The sequence below is a fragment of the Amphiprion ocellaris genome, chromosome 5, assembly GCF_022539595.1.
Source record: "Amphiprion ocellaris isolate individual 3 ecotype Okinawa chromosome 5, ASM2253959v1, whole genome shotgun sequence".
In the NCBI taxonomy this organism is placed as follows: Eukaryota; Metazoa; Chordata; class Actinopteri; family Pomacentridae; genus Amphiprion; species Amphiprion ocellaris.
Genome location: NC_072770.1, coordinates 39,566,570 through 39,584,497, shown reverse-complemented (window position 1 = coordinate 39,584,497; position 17,928 = coordinate 39,566,570). Strand labels below are relative to the sequence as shown.

General features: G+C 38.2%; 1 protein-coding gene across 2 annotated transcripts in view; it reads right to left on the bottom strand.

Annotated features, from left to right (window-relative positions):
* Window positions 1-9,170: 9,170 nt before the first annotated feature.
* stab1 (stabilin 1) overlaps window positions 9,171-17,928 on the bottom strand; it is a 75,510-nt gene continuing 66,752 nt past the window's right edge. The window contains exons 63-70 of one of the 2 annotated variants that reach the window (XM_023262083.3): window positions 17,354-17,519; window positions 17,119-17,225; window positions 14,195-14,314; window positions 13,245-13,379; window positions 12,981-13,085; window positions 12,714-12,863; window positions 10,238-10,336; window positions 9,171-9,386 (exon numbers count right to left, since the gene is read on the bottom strand). In XM_023262083.3, coding sequence (XP_023117851.1) covers window positions 9,303-9,386; window positions 10,238-10,336; window positions 12,714-12,863; window positions 12,981-13,085; window positions 13,245-13,379; window positions 14,195-14,314; window positions 17,119-17,225; window positions 17,354-17,519 — 966 coding nt within the window. In that variant the 3' untranslated portion in view covers window positions 9,171-9,302. Of the gene's footprint in view, window positions 9,387-10,237; window positions 10,337-12,348; window positions 12,469-12,713; window positions 12,864-12,980; window positions 13,086-13,244; window positions 13,380-14,194; window positions 14,315-17,118; window positions 17,226-17,353; window positions 17,520-17,928 lie in introns of those variants that run through there. The other variant, XM_055010724.1, reaches the window with a different exon arrangement.

Sequence of the window (17,928 nt, the reverse complement as noted above, 5' to 3'; positions counted from 1 at the left end):
CACTTCCTGTCTCCGCCCCTCTGTTTTGATCCATCACGTTGACGAGCAGCTGTTTTTACAAACCCTAGATATGTTACATTGACTTTCCCTGCTACAGAACTTCATATTTGTGTCCTTTTTTAAAAATCTGAATACATATTTATTTTGTCACCAGTCCTGACATCAGCTATAAACTGGGCAGAGGCTGTTTCCGGTGTAACAGGTGAGATTAAACCCCAGATCAGTTTATACCAAGGCTAAAGTATACCCGGGTATAAACTGGCCCGGGCTAAAGTATACCCTAGTATAGACTGTCCAGATTAAAATATGTCCCATGTAATATCAGATTATATCAATCTAATGAATTTTATCTGAATTTCAGCACAAATCAATGAAATTACATTAAACATTTTAGGCAAAACAAAAAAAAAAAACTATTTAAAGTTTATTTATGAAGCTCAGATCAATCTTAATTTAAGATCAATCCAAAGGTAATATAACTAGATATTATACTGGAATCAGATAAACAGTAACAACTGAATTTAACAACAGCTGATGTTGATCTTCTTTGATTTACTGATGGCATAAATTTATCATAGTGTGCAATTCAGTTTTTGCTTTGGTTTGAACTTTTTTCAGTTTCAATTAGCTTAACCCTCATCAGTACACCTGGGCTCCATGCAGACCCCAGGGGTGTATAACTTGTCATATTGTTTATTTGTAAGTTGGATTTTTCAGTCCCTTTAGGTAGTTGTCTCCCACATAGTTGTCATCACATAAACCAAAGTTTATTTGATTCCAACCAGGTTTGTGGTGTTGATGTAGAAAAATCATTTGGGGTACACGTGGACCCAGCCGGACCCCAGCTGGACTGTGCATCTTTTATTTATGTTTGTTTGTGTTCTGTTGCTCTTGTGATGACTGCTTCAGATGCATTGGGTTTCTCTTCAATTCAGGAGTTCTTAGACTAAAACTGTAAGCAATACACGTCAGTAAACATCAATAGTAATTTCATTGTTTCTTTCAAATTTGTATCTATAGACGACACACGTTTCAGGAAAATATACGGTGACAGGATATGGACAGGTACAGAAATATGAACCAGGTGAAATACTACTGGGGTCCAGCTGGACTCCAAGTGTACTGATGAGGGCTGAGACCATTCTAATGATGTTCTTTCATGATGGCATGCTCATTGAGCATGCCTCTTTATAAAATAACCCTAAATAACTCAGTAATTAAGAGTTGAATATGTTTAATCTTTATGTGTCAACAGGTATATAATTTATATCCAGGTATACGCTGACCTGTTACACCAAATTCAACAGATCTAATTATTTTGACCATTTAAATATGAGACCAAAGTCAGACCTGAATGTCATCCACAACTAAAAACATTTCAGAAGTCTTTGCCAGTATACCTCCTGACCCACAAAGCTCTCCGTAACCAAGCCGCCCTCCATACCAGAGTCTTCTCCATATCTGTCCCCTACAGTCTGGAGCCCCCTACCCCAACACATCCATTAGTAGCAAGCTATCCAGGCTACTAGAGCTAACACAGCTCTCGAGGCTACTAGAGCTAACACATTTAACTAGGTTACTAGAGCTAACACAGCTAACCAGGCTACTAGAGTTAACACAGCTATCCAGGCTACTAGAGCTAACACAGTTAACCAGGCTACTAGAGCTAACACAAGTTATTCAGGCTACTAGAGCTAACACAAGTTAACCAGAGTACTAGAGCTAACACAAGTTATTCAGGCTACTAGAGCTAACACAAGTTATTCAGGCTACTAGAGCTAACACAGCTAACCAGGCTACTAGAGCTAACAGAAGTTATCCAGGCTACTAGAGCTAACACAAGTTAACCAGACTACTAGAGCTAACACAGATAACCAGGTTACTAGAGCTAACACAAGTTAACCAGATTACTAGAGCTAACACAGCTAACCAGGCTACTAGAGCTAACACATTTAACCAGGCTACTAGAGCTAACAAATTCAACCAGGCTACTAGAGCTAACACAAGTTAACCAGGCTACTAGAGCTAACACATTTAACCAGGCTACTAGAGCTAACACAAGTTATCCAGGCTACTAGAGCTAACACAGCTAACCAGGCTACTAGAGATAAAACATTTAACCAGGCTACTAGAGCTAACACAGCTAAACAGGCTACTAGAGCTGACACATTTACCCAGGCTATGAGAGCTAACACAGCTAACATGTAGATAAAAACAGTTATAGTATAGCATGTGGCTAAAAAAAATGTCATAATATAGCCTTCGATCCAAAAAACGTCATAGTATAGCATCTACCTAAAAAAACGCCATACTATAGCATGTGGCTAAAAAAACATCATAGTATAGCATGTGGCTAAATATTGTCATAGTATCGCATGTAGCTAAAAAACGTCATAGTATAGCATGTAGCTAGAAAACATCATAGTAAAGCATGTGGCTAAATATTGTCATAGTATTGCAAGTAGCTAAAAAACATCATAGTATAGCATGTGGCTAAATCTTGTCATAGTATCGCATACAGCTAAAAAAACGTCATAGTATAGCATGTAGCTAAAAATGTCATAGTATAGTATGTTGCTAAAAAACATCATAGTATCGCATACAGCTAAAAAATGTCATAGTATAGCATGTGGCTAAAAACATAGAATAGCATGTGGCTGAAAAAAACGTCATAGTATAGCATGTGGCTAAAAAAGTCATTGTATAGCATGTAGCTAAAAAACATCATAGTATAGAATGTGGCTAAAAAAATCGTCATAATATAGCATGTAGCTAAAAAACATCATAGTACAGCATGTGGCTAAAAAAAACGTCATAGTATCGCCTTTGGTCCAAAAAACGTCATAGTATCGCATGTAGCTAAAAAATGTCTTAGCATACCGTGTAGCTAAAAAACATCATAGTATAGCATGTGGTTAAATATTGTCACAGTATTGCGGGTAGCTAAAAAACGTCTTAGTATAGCATGTAGCTAAGTCTTGTCATAGTATCACATGCAGCTAAAAAACATCATAGTATAGTATGTAGCTAAAATCGTCATAGTATAGGATGTGGCTAAAAAAATGTCATAGTATAGCATGGAGTTAAAAAAAGTCATAGTATAGCATGTGGCTTTAAAACATCATAGAAGAGCATGTGGCTAAAAAAAAGCCATAGTATAGCATGTGGCTAAAAAAGTGTCATAGTATTGCATGTAGCTAAAAAATGTGATAGTATAGCATGTAGCGAAAAAGAACTTCATAGTATAGCATGTGCCTAAAAAAGTCATAGTATAGCATGTAGCTAAAAAACTTCATAATATAGCATGTAGATAAATATTGTCATCGTGTAGCATGTAGCTAAAAATGTCATTGTATAGCATGTAGCTAAAAAACATCATAGTATAGCATCTGGCTAAAAAATAACATCATAGTATACCATGTGGCTAAAATGAACTTCATAGTATAGCATGTGGCTACAAAAAAGTCATAGTATAGCATGTGACTAAAAAACGTCATAGTATAGCATGTAGCTAAATATTGTCATAGCGTAGCATGTAGCTAAAAACGTCATAGTATAGCATGTAGCTAAATGTTGTCATAGTGTAGCATGTAGCTAAAAACGTCATAGTATAGCATGTAGCTAAATATTGTCATAGTGTAGCATGTAGCTAAAAACTTCATAGTATAGCATGTAGCTATATATTGTCATAGTGTAGCATGTAGCTAAAAACTTCTTAGTATAGCATGTAGCTATATATTGTCATAGTGTCGCATGGAGCTGAAAACGCCGTAGTATAGCATGTAGCTAAATATTGTCATAGTATAGCATGTAGATAAAAAACGCCCTAGTATAGCATGTAGCTAAATATGGTCATAGTGTAGCATGTAGCTAAAAATGTCCCAGTATAGCATGTAGCTAAAAAAAGTCATAGTATAGCATGTAGCTAAAAAAAACGTCATAGTATAGCATGTAGCTAAAAAAAAGTCATAGTATAGCATGTAGCTAAATATTGTTATAGTGTAGCATGTAGCTAAAAACTTCATAGTATAGCATGTAGCTATATATTGTCATAGTGTAGCATGTAGCTAAAAACTTCTTAGTATAGCATGTAGCTATATATTGTCATAGTGTCGCATGGAGCTGAAAACGCCGTAGTATAGCATGTAGCTAAATATTGTCATAGTATAGCATGTAGATAAAAAACGTCCTAGTATAGCATGTAGCTAAAAAAAGTCATAGTATAGCATGTAGCTAAAAAAAACGTCATAGTATAGCATGTAGCTAAAAAAAAGTCATAGTATAGCATGTGGCTAAAAAAACATCATAGTATAGCATGTGGCTAAAATGAACTTCATAGTATAGCATGTAGCTAAATATTGTCATAGTGTAGCATGTAGCTAAAAATGTCATAGTATAGCATGTGGCTAAAAAAACGGCATAGTATAGCATGTGGCTAAAAAGAACTTCATAGTATAGCATGTAGTTAAAAAAAGTCACAGTATAGCATGTAGCTAAAAAGAACTTCATCGTATAACGTGGCTAAAAAAGTCATAGTATAGCATGTGACTAAAAAACGTCCTAGTATAGCATGCAGCTAAATATTGTCATAGTGTAGCTAAAAACTTCATAGTATAGCATATAGCTATATATTGTCATAGTGTAGTATGGAGCTGAAAACGTCATAGTATAGCATGTAGCTAAATATTTACATAGTATAGCAAGTAGCTCAAAAAAGTCCTAGTATAGCATGTAGCCAAATATTGTCATAGTATAGCATGTAGCTAAAAAAAAGTCATAGTATAGCATGTGGCTAAAAAAACATCATAGCATAGCATGTGGCTAAATATTGTCATAGTGTAGCATGTAGCTAAAAACTTCATAGTATAGCATGTAGCTATATATTGTCATAGTGTAGCATGGAGCTGAAAACGCCGTAGTATAGCATGTAGCTAAATATTGTCATAGTATAGCATGTAGATAAAAAACGTCCTAGTATAGCATGTAGCTAAATATTGTCATGGTGTAGCATGTAGCTAAAAACGTCATAGTATAGCATGTAGCTAAAAAAAAGTCATAGTGTAGCATGTAGCTAAAAACATCATAGTATAGCATGTAGCTATATATTGTCATAGTGTAGCATGGAGCTGAAAACGCCGTAGTATAGCATGTAGTTAAATATTGTCATAGTATAGCATGTAGATAAAAAACGTCCTAGTATAGCATGTAGCTAAATATTGTCATGGTGTAGCATGTAGCTAAATATTGTCATAGTGTAGCATGTAGCTACAAATGTCATAGTATAGCATGTGGCTAAAAAAAAAACGGCATAGTATAGCATGTGGCTAAAAAGAACTTCATAGTATAGCATGTAGCTATATATTGTCATAGTGTAGCATGTAGCTAAAAACTTCATAGTATAGCATGTAGCTATATCTTGTCATAGTGTAGCATGGAGCTGAAAACGTCATAGTATAGCATGTAGCTAAATATTTACATAGTATAGCAAGTAGCTCAAAAAAGTCCTAGTATAGCATGTAGCCAAATATTGTCATAGTATAGCATGTAGCTAAAAAAAGTCATAGTATAGCATCTAGCTAAAAAAACGTCATAGTATAGCATGTAGCCAAATATTGTCATAGTATAGCATGTAGCTAAAAAAAGTCATAGTATAGCATGTAGCTAAAAAAAACGTCATAGTATAGCATGTAGCTAAAAAAGTCATAGTATAGCATGTAGCTAAATATTGTCATAGTGTAGCATGTAGCTAAAAACTTCATAGTATAGCATGTAGCTATATATTGTCATAGTGTAGCATGTAGCTAAAAACTTCTTAGTATAGCATGTAGCTATATATTGTCATAGTGTCGCATGGAGCTGAAAACGCCGTAGTATAGCATGTAGCTAAATATTGTCATAGTATAGCATGTAGATAAAAAACGTCCTAGTATAGCATGTAGCTAAATATTGTCATAGTGTAGCATGTAGCTAAAAATGTCCCAGTATAGCATGTAGCTAAAAAAAGTCATAGTATAGCATGTAGCTAAAAAAAACGTCATAGTATAGCATGTAGCTAAAAAAAGTCATAGTATAGCATGTAGCTAAATATTGTCATAGTGTAGCATGTAGCTAAAAACTTCATAGTATAGCATGTAGCTATATATTGTCATAGTGTAGCATGTAGCTAAAAACTTCTTAGTATAGCATGTAGCTATATATTGTCATAGTGTCGCATGGAGCTGAAAACGCCGTAGTATAGCATGTAGCTAAATATTGTCATAGTATAGCATGTAGATAAAAAACGTCCTAGTATAGCATGTAGCTAAATATTGTCATAGTGTAGCATGTAGCTAAAAATGTCCCAGTATAGCATGTAGCTAAAAAAAGTCATAGTATAGCATGTAGCTAAAAAAAACGTCATAGTATAGCATGTAGCTAAAAAAAAGTCATAGTATAGCATGTGGCTAAAAAAACATCATAGTATAGCATGTGGCTAAAATGAACTTCATAGTATAGCATGTAGCTAAATATTGTCATAGTGTAGCATGTAGCTAAAAATGTCATAGTATAGCATGTGGCTAAAAAAACGGCATAGTATAGCATGTGGCTAAAAAGAACTTCATAGTATAGCATGTAGTTAAAAAAAGTCACAGTATAGCATGTAGCTAAAAAGAACTTCATCGTATAATGTGGCTAAAAAAGTCATAGTATAGCATGTGACTAAAAAACGTCCTAGTATAGCATGCAGCTAAATATTGTCATAGTGTAGCTAAAAACTTCATAGTATAGCATATAGCTATATATTGTCATAGTGTAGTATGGAGCTGAAAACGTCATAGTATAGCATGTAGCTAAATATTTACATAGTATAGCAAGTAGCTCAAAAAAGTCCTAGTATAGCATGTAGCCAAATATTGTCATAGTGTAGCATGTAGCTAAAAAAAAGTCATAGTATAGCATGTGGCTAAAAAAACATCATAGCATAGCATGTGGCTAAATATTGTCATAGTGTAGCATGTAGCTAAAAACTTCATAGTATAGCATGTAGCTATATATTGTCATAGTGTAGCATGGAGCTGAAAACGCCGTAGTATAGCATGTAGCTAAATATTGTCATAGTATAGCATGTAGATAAAAAACGTCCTAGTATAGCATGTAGCTAAATATTGTCATGGTGTAGCATGTAGCTAAAAACGTCATAGTATAGCATGTAGCTAAAAAAAGTCATAGTGTAGCATGTAGCTAAAAACATCATAGTATAGCATGTAGCTATATATTGTCAGTGTAGCATGTAGCTAAAAACTTCATAGTATAGCATGTAGCTATATATTGTCATAGTGTAGCATGGAGCTGAAAACGCCGTAGTATAGCATGTAGTTAAATATTGTCATAGTATAGCATGTAGATAAAAAACGTCCTAGTATAGCATGTAGCTAAATATTGTCATGGTGTAGCATGTAGCTAAAAACGTCATAGTATAGCATGTAGCTAAAAAAAGTCATAGTATAGCATGTGGCTAAAAAAACATCATAGTATAGCATGTAGCTAAATATTGTCATAGTGTAGCATGTAGCTAAAAATGTCATAGTATAGCATGTGGCTAAAAAAAAACGGCATAGTATAGCATGTGGCTAAAAAGAACTTCATAGTATAGCATGTAGCTATATATTGTCATAGTGTAGCATGTAGCTAAAAACTTCATAGTATAGCATGTAGCTATATATTGTCATAGTGTAGCATGGAGCTGAAAACGTCATAGTATAGCATGTAGCTAAATATTTACATAGTATAGCAAGTAGCTCAAAAAAGTCCTAGTATAGCATGTAGCCAAATATTGTCATAGTATAGCATGTAGCTAAAAAAAGTCATAGTATAGCATCTAGCTAAAAAAACGTCATAGTATAGCATGTAGCCAAATATTGTCATAGTATAGCATGTAGCTAAAAAAAGTCATAGTATAGCATGTAGCTAAAAAAAAGGTCATAGTATAGTATGTAGCTAAAAAAGTCATAGTATAGCATGTGGCTAAAAAAACGTCATAGTATAGCATGTGGCTAAAAAGAACTTCATAGTATAGCATGTAGTTAAAAAAAGTGACAGTATAGCATGTAGCTAAAAAGAACTTCATAGTATACCATGTGGCTAAAAAAGTCATAGTATAGCATGTGACTAAAAAACGTCATAGTATAGCATGTAGCTAAATATTGTCATAGTGTAGCATGTAGCTAAAAACGTCATAGTATAGCATGTAGCTAAAAAAAAGTCATAGTATAGCATGTAGCTAAAAAAAATGTCATAGTATAGCATGTGGCTAAAAAAAAACGTCATAGTATAGCATGTGGCTAAAAAGAACTTCATAGAATAGCATGTAGTTAAAAAAAAATCACAGTATAGCATGTGGCTATAAAACATCAGATTAGCATGTCGTCAGAACCTTAATTTAATCTTTTATTAACAACGGTGTTTGAGGCAAAGATTGTATTTTAGCAGAACTATGGATCCATTCATATACAAAGACTTAAATCAACTTTATGGGGAGATTATTCCAGCTTGGATTGGAGGTTTTCTAGTTTTTTCCTACTTCAGGAACCAATTATTAAAGTGTTCTCTGCTGGAGAACATTGAACCTGTTCTGTTCTCACCACAGTTCCTGGATGTTGGTTTATTAAACCAGCTCCTGAAGCTTTAAAACATCCATCCATCCATCCATTATCTATACACCGCTTAATCCTCACTAGGGTCGCGGGGGGGGGGGGCTGGAGCCTATCCCAGCTGACTCGGGCGAAGGCAGGGGACACCCTGGACAGGTCGCCAGTCCGTCGCAGGGCCACATACAAAGACAAACAAGCACTCTCACATTCACACCTACGGGCAATTTAGAATAATCAATTAACCTCAGCATATTTTTGGACTGTGGGAGGAAGCCGGAGTACCCGGAGAAAACCCACGCATGCACAGGGAGAACATGCAAACTCCATGCAGAAAGATCCCAGGAAAGCCGGGACGCGAACCAGGGACCTTCTTGCTGCAAGGCGAAAGTGCTAACCACTACGCCACTGTGCAGCCCGCTTTAAAACATCTCCACAGGATTTAAAAGGTGAAATGAAATAATCCTCAGATGTTTGTTTTTTTTTTTAATTTCCTGAGAATGAATCGGTTCTGTCTGGAATGAAAACTGAACAACCTGCAGATGAAGAATCAGCTGACTTTTATTACAACAAACACAGAAGGTTCCATTCATGGCTCATAAAAACTTTTGATTGTTTCTTCATTCACTGTGAGCAGAGGAGGAGCTGAAGGTACTGTAGATGAACAGACTGGTTCTACTGGTTCCACTGGTCCAACTGGTCCAGGCCCAGAACGTTTGGAGGTTCTTCTGGTTCTGCCAGTTCCTCCTCTGGACTGGACTGCAGGACAGAAATGAGTTCTCCATTAGAGACATCTCTGAGTTCTCTCCTTCATTCTGGTTCCTCAGAGCTTGAAACATGATGAGCAGTGAGTTAAAGTGATCAGTGAGGGTTCTTAAGGCGTTCCAGACTCAGCCCCAATTGGTTTTGTGAAAGCTAACATGAGCCGTATTGCTACTACCATCGAAGCTAACATTAGCCACATTACTACTACAACTACCACCATCAAAGCAAGCTAACATTAGCCACATTACTACAACTAACACCATCAAAGCAAGCTAACATTAGCCACATTACTACTACAACTACCACCATCAAAGCAAGCTAACGTTAGCCACATTACTACTACAACTACCACGATCAAAGCAAGCCAACGTTAGCCACATTACTACTACAACTACTACTATCAAAGCAAGCTAACGTTAGCCACATTACTACTACAACTACCACCATCAAAGCAAGCTAACATTAGCCACATTACTACCACAACTACCACCATCAAAGCAAGCTAACATTAGCCACATTACTACTACAACGACCACCATCAAAGCAAGCTAACGTTAGCCACATTACTACTACAACTACTACGATCAAAGCAAGCTAATGTTGGCCACATTGCTACTACAACTACCACCATCAAAGCAAGCTAACGTTAGCCACATTACTACTACTACCACCATAAAAGCAAGCTAATGATGGCCGCATTACTACTACTACTACTACCATCGAAGCTAACATTAGCCACATTACTACAACTACTACTACCACCAAGGCTAATGATAGAAAAATGCAAAAAGGTCCAGAGTGGATTAAAACGATCAGTGAAGGTTCTGAAGGCGTTCCAGACTCACCCCAAAGGGTTCTGCGAAGGCTCTGGATCCGCTGTAAAGAGGGTTTGGGATTGACACCAGCGTCGGCTTCATCCTGCCGCCACCGTCCTCATCGTCGTTCTGTCACCGTGGAAACAAGGAATCAGCTGTTAGAACCTCTGATCAACATCTGGTGGTTTTAGATGTCAGAGATTCCAATGTTTTATTCATATCAACAGAATATGAAACATTTTTAGTTTCTATGTGAGCTTCCTCTTAGCTACATGCTAACATGCTAACGGCAGTTTCTCATGTTTATTGTCATTAATTAGACATTCATTACAAATTTACACGTTTGAAACAGCTGAATTTATTCGACACTATTGTGTAGATTAGACGAACTCTAATGTCAAGTTTCTCGAGAATAATATAGAAATAAAGACTATTAATACATAAATAAAGACTATTTAGTACATAAATAATGACTATTTAATATATAAAGACTATTTAATACATAAAGACCATTTAATACCTAAATAAAGACTATTGAGTATATAAATAAAGACTATTTAATAAATACAGACCCTTTCCAAAAAAATTAGAATACGATGGAAAAGTTTATTTCCATAATTCCATTCAAAAAGTTAAACTTTCATAGATTATAGATTCAGGGCCCACAATTCAAACATTTCAAGTATTTGTTTGTTTTTACAAAATTTGGGCTTCCAGCTTATAAAACCCACGAAAACAGGAATTCAAAAAATTAGAATACTGTGAAGAAATCAGCCCAAATTTTGCAGGGCATGAATGTTTTAAACTGAGTGTCACACACTAATCATCTACTAAACTCAGAGCACCTGCACAGGTTTCCCCAGGTGTCATTAAATTGTTTCAGTTTGGTTCAATTGTCTCAGTTTGGTTCAATATGATGGAGACTGCAGACTTGACAACTGGCCAGAAGACCATCATTGATACCCTCCATAGGATGGGTAAGCCACAAAAGTTCATAGCTAAGGAGGCTGGCTGTTCACAGAGTGCTGTGTCCAAGCATATCAATGTAAAGTCTAGTGGAAGGGCAAAATGTGGCAGGAGAAGATGCACCAGCAAAAGAGATGACTGTGGGCTTCAGTGGATTATCAAACAGAGAAGATTCAAGAATCTGGCAGAGATCCAGAGAGAGTGGAATGAGGTGGGAGTCACAGCTTCAAAAACCACCACATTCAGATGCATCCGGGAGATGGGCTACAACTGTTGGGTTCCTCAGGTAAAGCCACTTCTGAGCCTGAGCCAACATAGGAAGCGTCTCAACTGGGCCAAGGAGAAGAAGGACTGGACTGTTGGCCAGTGGTCCAAGGTTCTCTTTTCCGATGAAAGTAAAGTGTGCCTTTCATTCGGGAATCGAGGTCCAAGGGTTTGGAGGAAGACGGGTGAGGAACAGAACCCAAGCTGCTAGAGGTCAAGTGTGAAATATCCAGTCAGTCATGATTTGGGGTGCAAGGTCCGGTGCAGGTGTTGGTAAACTCTGCTTTCTTAAATTCAAGGTCACCACAACAGTCTAGCAGAATGTTTTAGAGGATTTCATGATTCCTTCTGCTGAGGATCTGTATGGAGATGCAGATTTCATCTTCCAGCAGGACCTGGCCCCTGCCCATACTGCCAGAAGCACCAAAACCTGGTTTGATGCCCATGCCATCACAGTGCTTGACTGGCCAGCCAACTCACCAGACCTAAACCCCACTGAGAATCTATGGGGTATTATCAAGAGGAAAATGGGGGGCACCAAACCCAAAAACAAAGAAGAGCTGACAGCAAGCATCAAGGAAATCTGGGCTTCCATAACTCCCAGGCAATGCCACAGGCTGATTGCCTCAATGCCACGGTGCATCGAGGCAGTGATTAAGGCAAAGGGATTCCCAACCAAGATTGACATATCGTTTTGAAAGTACCATATTTTGATGGATTTGATGTGAGCCTAATTTCTTTCTTTTTTTTCTGCAAAAACTGAGAAGTAAATGGTGATTTATTCACAGTATTCTAATTTTTTGAATTCCTGTTTTCATGGGTTTTATGAGCTGGAAGCCCAAATTATGTAAAAATAAACAAATAAATACTTGAAATCATTTAAATATTTGGTCCTGAATCTATAAAGTTTAATTTTTTGATTGGAATTATGGAAATAAATAAACTTTTCCATGATATTCTAATTTTTTGGAAAGGGTCTGTATATTTTCTACATTTACCTGCAGCCTCAGGTGAATCTGAAGTCTACAGCCCTGAAATAATAAATGCACAGTAATTTAATTTGAATATTCCAGCTGAGGCCCTTTAATTACAAATATACATCATTAAATATTAATATTATACTCTAGAGTGTCATTAATTATGTGAATGTTCTGGACTCATTTAAATATTAACTTTAATTAATTCATTTTACAACATTTATGTGGTTCTGATAGAAATAAAATTAATTCATGTTTGGAACCAGGTCCACAGGTGTCCAGGTGTGTCTGTGTCTCACTCTGAAGTAGTGGAAGCGGAAGGCATCAGTCTTGTGTTTGTAGACATAATATCCGAGCGCCGCCAGCAGACAGGCCAGAAACACCGACACCAAGATGGCTGACACGGCGCTACTGGAGTGGGCGTGGCCACGGGAGGCGTGATGGGACACCTGGAGACGACAGGTATGACACGGTAACCAGCGGTTCTCTGTATGCCCCCGATCACCATGGCAACACCGTCGGCTCCACTGTAACCATAGAGACGTGGTCAGCAGCCGATGACTCACCAGAGGGGGCGGAGCCTTCAGCGGCGCCTCAATGACGTGGATGATGCCGTTAACGGCGGGAATGTCCCAGTCGAGCAGTAGCAGCCGGTTTACCAGTTTACAGCTCTGAAACAAACCAGTTAGACCAGTTAATTCATAAATTCATTCATTAGTTCATAAACCAGTTCATAAACCAGTTAATAAACAAAATAAAGCAATTAATAAACCAGTTAATAAACCAGTGTGTGTATTTTAATGTGTGTGTTTCAGTGTGTGTCCTCCTACCTGGTTGTTGCCGTGGGTAACCGTCAGATTGACTCCCAGCTGTGATGCGATCACTTCCTGGTGTCTCAAGTCTTTATAAGGTCGCATGCTGTGATTGGCTGAGACGTGATACTGAAGATCTCTGAGGGACAGAGTCTGGACAGGACAGAACAGGACCGGGTTCAGAACCAGAACAGGACTGGGTTCAGAACCAGAACAGTACTGGGTTCAGAACCAGAACCAGAACCAGAACAGGACCGGGTTCAGAACCAAAACCAGAACCAGAACAGGACCAGGTTCAGAACCAGAACAAGAACCGGGTTCAGAACCAGAACCAGAACAGGACCAGGTTCAGAACCAGAACAAGAACCGGGTTCAGAACCAGAACCAGAACAGGACCAGGTTCAGAGCCAGAACCAGAACAACAACCGGGTTCAGAACCAGAACAGCACTGGGTTCAGAACCAGAACCAGAACAATAACGGGTTAAGAACCAGAACTACTGGAACAGAAACGAGTGCTTTGGGTGGGATAAACCTTTCAAATTAAAGGTCTCTGTGAAGCATTGTTGACCTTCCTGGACAGTAGGTGGCGCTGCAATGACAAACACTGCAGCCTCACACGGGAAATGTTCAATAATCACGTTTGGAAGAAAAATGAAAATGTAAAGCTCTTTCTCTTCTTGTGGACCTTCACAATAAGAGCCTTCAGAAATGAGGATCTGCTTCAATAATTCTGTTACGAGCTGATTATCTTGATGATGAGAAAATAAAAGCATGAATCTATAAACCTTGTTAGTCTGATGAATAGGCCAGTTCTACCTGGTAACAGCTGATGAGGTTCCATAGCGACCAACCACTTGGAATCTTTGATTTTTTAATCTTTCTGTTTTCATTGGTTAGTTTAAAACACTTTATTCTCACAGACTAGAGCCTTTTTAAATGTTTGTGTTCCACTGGGGCAGAACCTCACCTGGTTCTGGGAGAATCCAGCATTATGAGGAACAAACAGAGTCACTTCAGACATCCTGTGAGACAGAAAGTCCAGCAGCTCTCGGCCCTCAGAGGAAGAACCGCTGGAGTCCAACAGAAGCTGCAGAGAAACAAGGTGGATGGAAGCAATTATTAGCATTCTAACATTTGCCACCCTACTACTACCACCATCAAAGCTAACATTAACCACAATACTACTACCATCAAAGCTGACATTAGCCACATTACTACTACTACCATTGAAGCTAACATTAGCCACATTACTACTACAAGTACTATCATCAAAGCTAACATTAGCCACATTTCTACTACTACCATCGAAGCTAACATTAGCCACATTACTACTTCAAGTACTACCATCGAACTAAGCTAATGTTAGCCACATTACTACTACAACTACTACCATCAAAGCAAGCTAATGTTAGCCACATTACTAATACAACTACTACTATCAAAGCAAGCTAATGTTAGCCACATTACTACTATAACTACTACCATCGAAGCTAACATTAGCCACATTACTACTACAACTACTAGCATCGAAGCAAGCTAACATTAGCCACATTATATCCACTACTGCTACCATCAAAGCTAATGTTAGCCACACTATACTACAAGTACTGCTACGGCTACCACCAGTAGTACTGCTAATTCTACTACCACTGCAGCCACTACTACTACTACCACTGTGACTGCTACTACTGCTACAACTATGACTATCAAAGGTAATGTTAGCCATATTAGCTACATGCTGCTCTAACAATACGGATTCTCCAATAGTTGTGGCTAATGCTAACATTAGCCACAACTATTTCAGGATCATTAGAGTTAGCTTGTGGCTAACATTAGCATTAGGTAAAACTTTAGGACGATACTTAGTGGTAGAGCATTATGTGGATAATGTAGCTAGCATTAGCATTAGCCACAAGAATGAAAGAATCCTTAATGTTAGTGCACTGTACAGCTAATGTGGCTAACGTTAGCTTTGATGGTCAGGTCTCCATATAAACTGTAGCACTGAAGGACATTCAGAGACCGGACTGGGTTACTGTGTTTTCATGTTAGCATCTGTTAGCTTCTGTTAGCATCTTTAAGCTTCTCTCCTGCTCTCTGTGCTCATTAAACTACATTTTAATCCATCTGAACCACAGTAAAGCTACTCTCATTTCCAGATGTTTCTGTTGTCAGACAGCAGAATGAAGATGGAACAGAGAGACTTTAATGACCTGATAGAAACACCAACACCATGGAGAACAGAATGTTGAGGATCAGATGTTATAAACACCATGGAGAACATTGAGGGTCAGATGTTACAAACACTATGGAGAACGTTGAGGATCAGATGTTAGGAACACCAAGAACATGGAGAACGTTGAGGATCAGATGTTAGAAACACCATGGAGAACGCTGAGGATCAGATGTTAGAAACACCATGGAGAACATTGAGGATCAGATGTTAGAAACACCATGGAGAACGTTGAGGATCAGATGTTAGAAACACCATGGAGAACATTGAGGATCAGATGCTAGGAACACCAAGAACATGGAGAACGTTGAGGATCAGATGTTAGAAACACCAAGAACATGGAGAACGTTGAGGATCAGATGTTAGAAACACCATGGAGAACGCAGAGGATCAGATGTTAGGAACACCAAGAACATGGAGAACGTTGAAGATGAGATGTTACAAACACCAAGAACATGGAGAACGTTGAGGATCAGATGTTAGGAGCACCAAGAACATGGAGAACGTTGAGGATCAGATGTTAGAAACACCATGGAGAACATTGAGGATCAGATGTTAGAAACACCATGGAGAACATTGAGGATCAGATGTTAGAAACACCATGGAGAACATTGAGGATCAGATGCTAGGAACACCAAGAACATGGAGAACGTTGAGGATCAGATGTTAGAAACACCAAGAACATGGAGAATGTAGAGGATCAGATGTTAGGAACACCAAGAACATGGAGAACGTTGAAGATGAGATGTTAGAAACACCAAGAACATGGAGAACGTTGAGGATCAGATGGTAGGAACACCAAGAACATGGAGAACGTTGAGGATCAGATGTTAGAAACACCAAGAACATGGAGAACGTTGAGGATCAGATGTTACAAACACCAAGAACTTGAGAACGTTGAGGATCAGATGTTAGAAACACCAAGAACATGGAGAACGTTGAGGATCAGATGGTAGAACACCAAGAACATGGAGAACGTTGAGGATCAGATGGTAGGAACACCAAGAACATGGAGAACGTTGAAGATGAGATGTTAGAAACACCAAGAACATGGAGAACATTGAGGATCAGATGTTAGGAACACCAAGAACATGGAGAACGTTGAGGATCAGATGTTAGAAACACCCAGAACATGGAGAACGTTGAGGATCAGATGTTACAAACACCAAGAACTTGAGAACGTTGAGGATCAGATGTTAGAAACACCAAGAACATGGAGAACGTTGAGGATCAGATGGTAGAACACCAAGAACATGGAGAACGTTGAGGATCAGATGGTAGGAACACCAAGAACATGGAGAACGTTGAAGATGAGATGTTAGAAACACCAAGAACATGGAGAACATTGAGGATCAGATGTTAGGAACACCAAGAACATGGAGAACGTTGAGGATCAGATGTTAGAAACACCCAGAACATGGAGAACGTTGAGGATCAGATGTTACAAACACCAAGAACTTGAGAACGTTGAGGATCAGATGTTAGAAACACCAAGAACATGGAGAACGTTGAGGATCAGATGGTAGAACACCAAGAACATGGAGAACGTAGAGGATCAGATGTTAGGAACACCAAGAACATGGAGAACGTTGAGGATAAGATGTTAGAAACACCAAGAACATGGAGAACGTTGAGAATCAGATGTTAGACGTTCTCACCTTGTAGAACATGGAGAAGTTGCTGTACATCGCCAGAACGTCAGTGAGAACGCTGTGACAGAAATCTCCGTTTCCAATGTAACCAGCAGGACACGAACACGAAACATCTGCAGAACAGCAGCAGAAAAGATACATGTTTGTTAACTGGTTATTAACTGAGTATTATGTTGCACAGGTGTTAAAGAGGTGTTGAATAGGTAATGGACAGGTGTTAACAGGTGAGCTGCCCCAGTACCTCTGAGCCTGTAGCAGTAGGCGTCATACGGGTTGCTCTGGTCCACTGGATCTTTGTACATCACCAGACCTACATGGTTGTCTCCACACCTGACTGAAGGGAAGCGGGTCGGATATCCAACCTTCCCCCCGTCCAGCCAGCCGGCGACACACAGGTGCATCCCCAGCTGAGAGGAAGAGAATAACGGAATAATACAATAATGAAATACTAGAAAAATAAAATAACACAAGAAAAAAATAATTCAAAAAACAGAATAATAAAATAATGGAATAATAGAATAACAGATTAATAGAATAATAGAACAGTAAAACAAGAAAAGCACTCAGAGAGCAGTCCTCCTCTAAGGCTGCTCAGTCATATCATTTCCGATGGATTAAATCTTTAATAATCCAAACTATAACAACAAAAATGAGACACAAAACGACAAAGATGAGACAAAACAACAAAAATGAGACACAAAACAACAAAAACAAGATGCAAGACGACAAAAATGAGACACAAAATGACAAAAACAAGACAGAAATCTTGAGGAAACAGGATTGCTCAAATGAACTTAGATCCTGAAGACGTTCCAC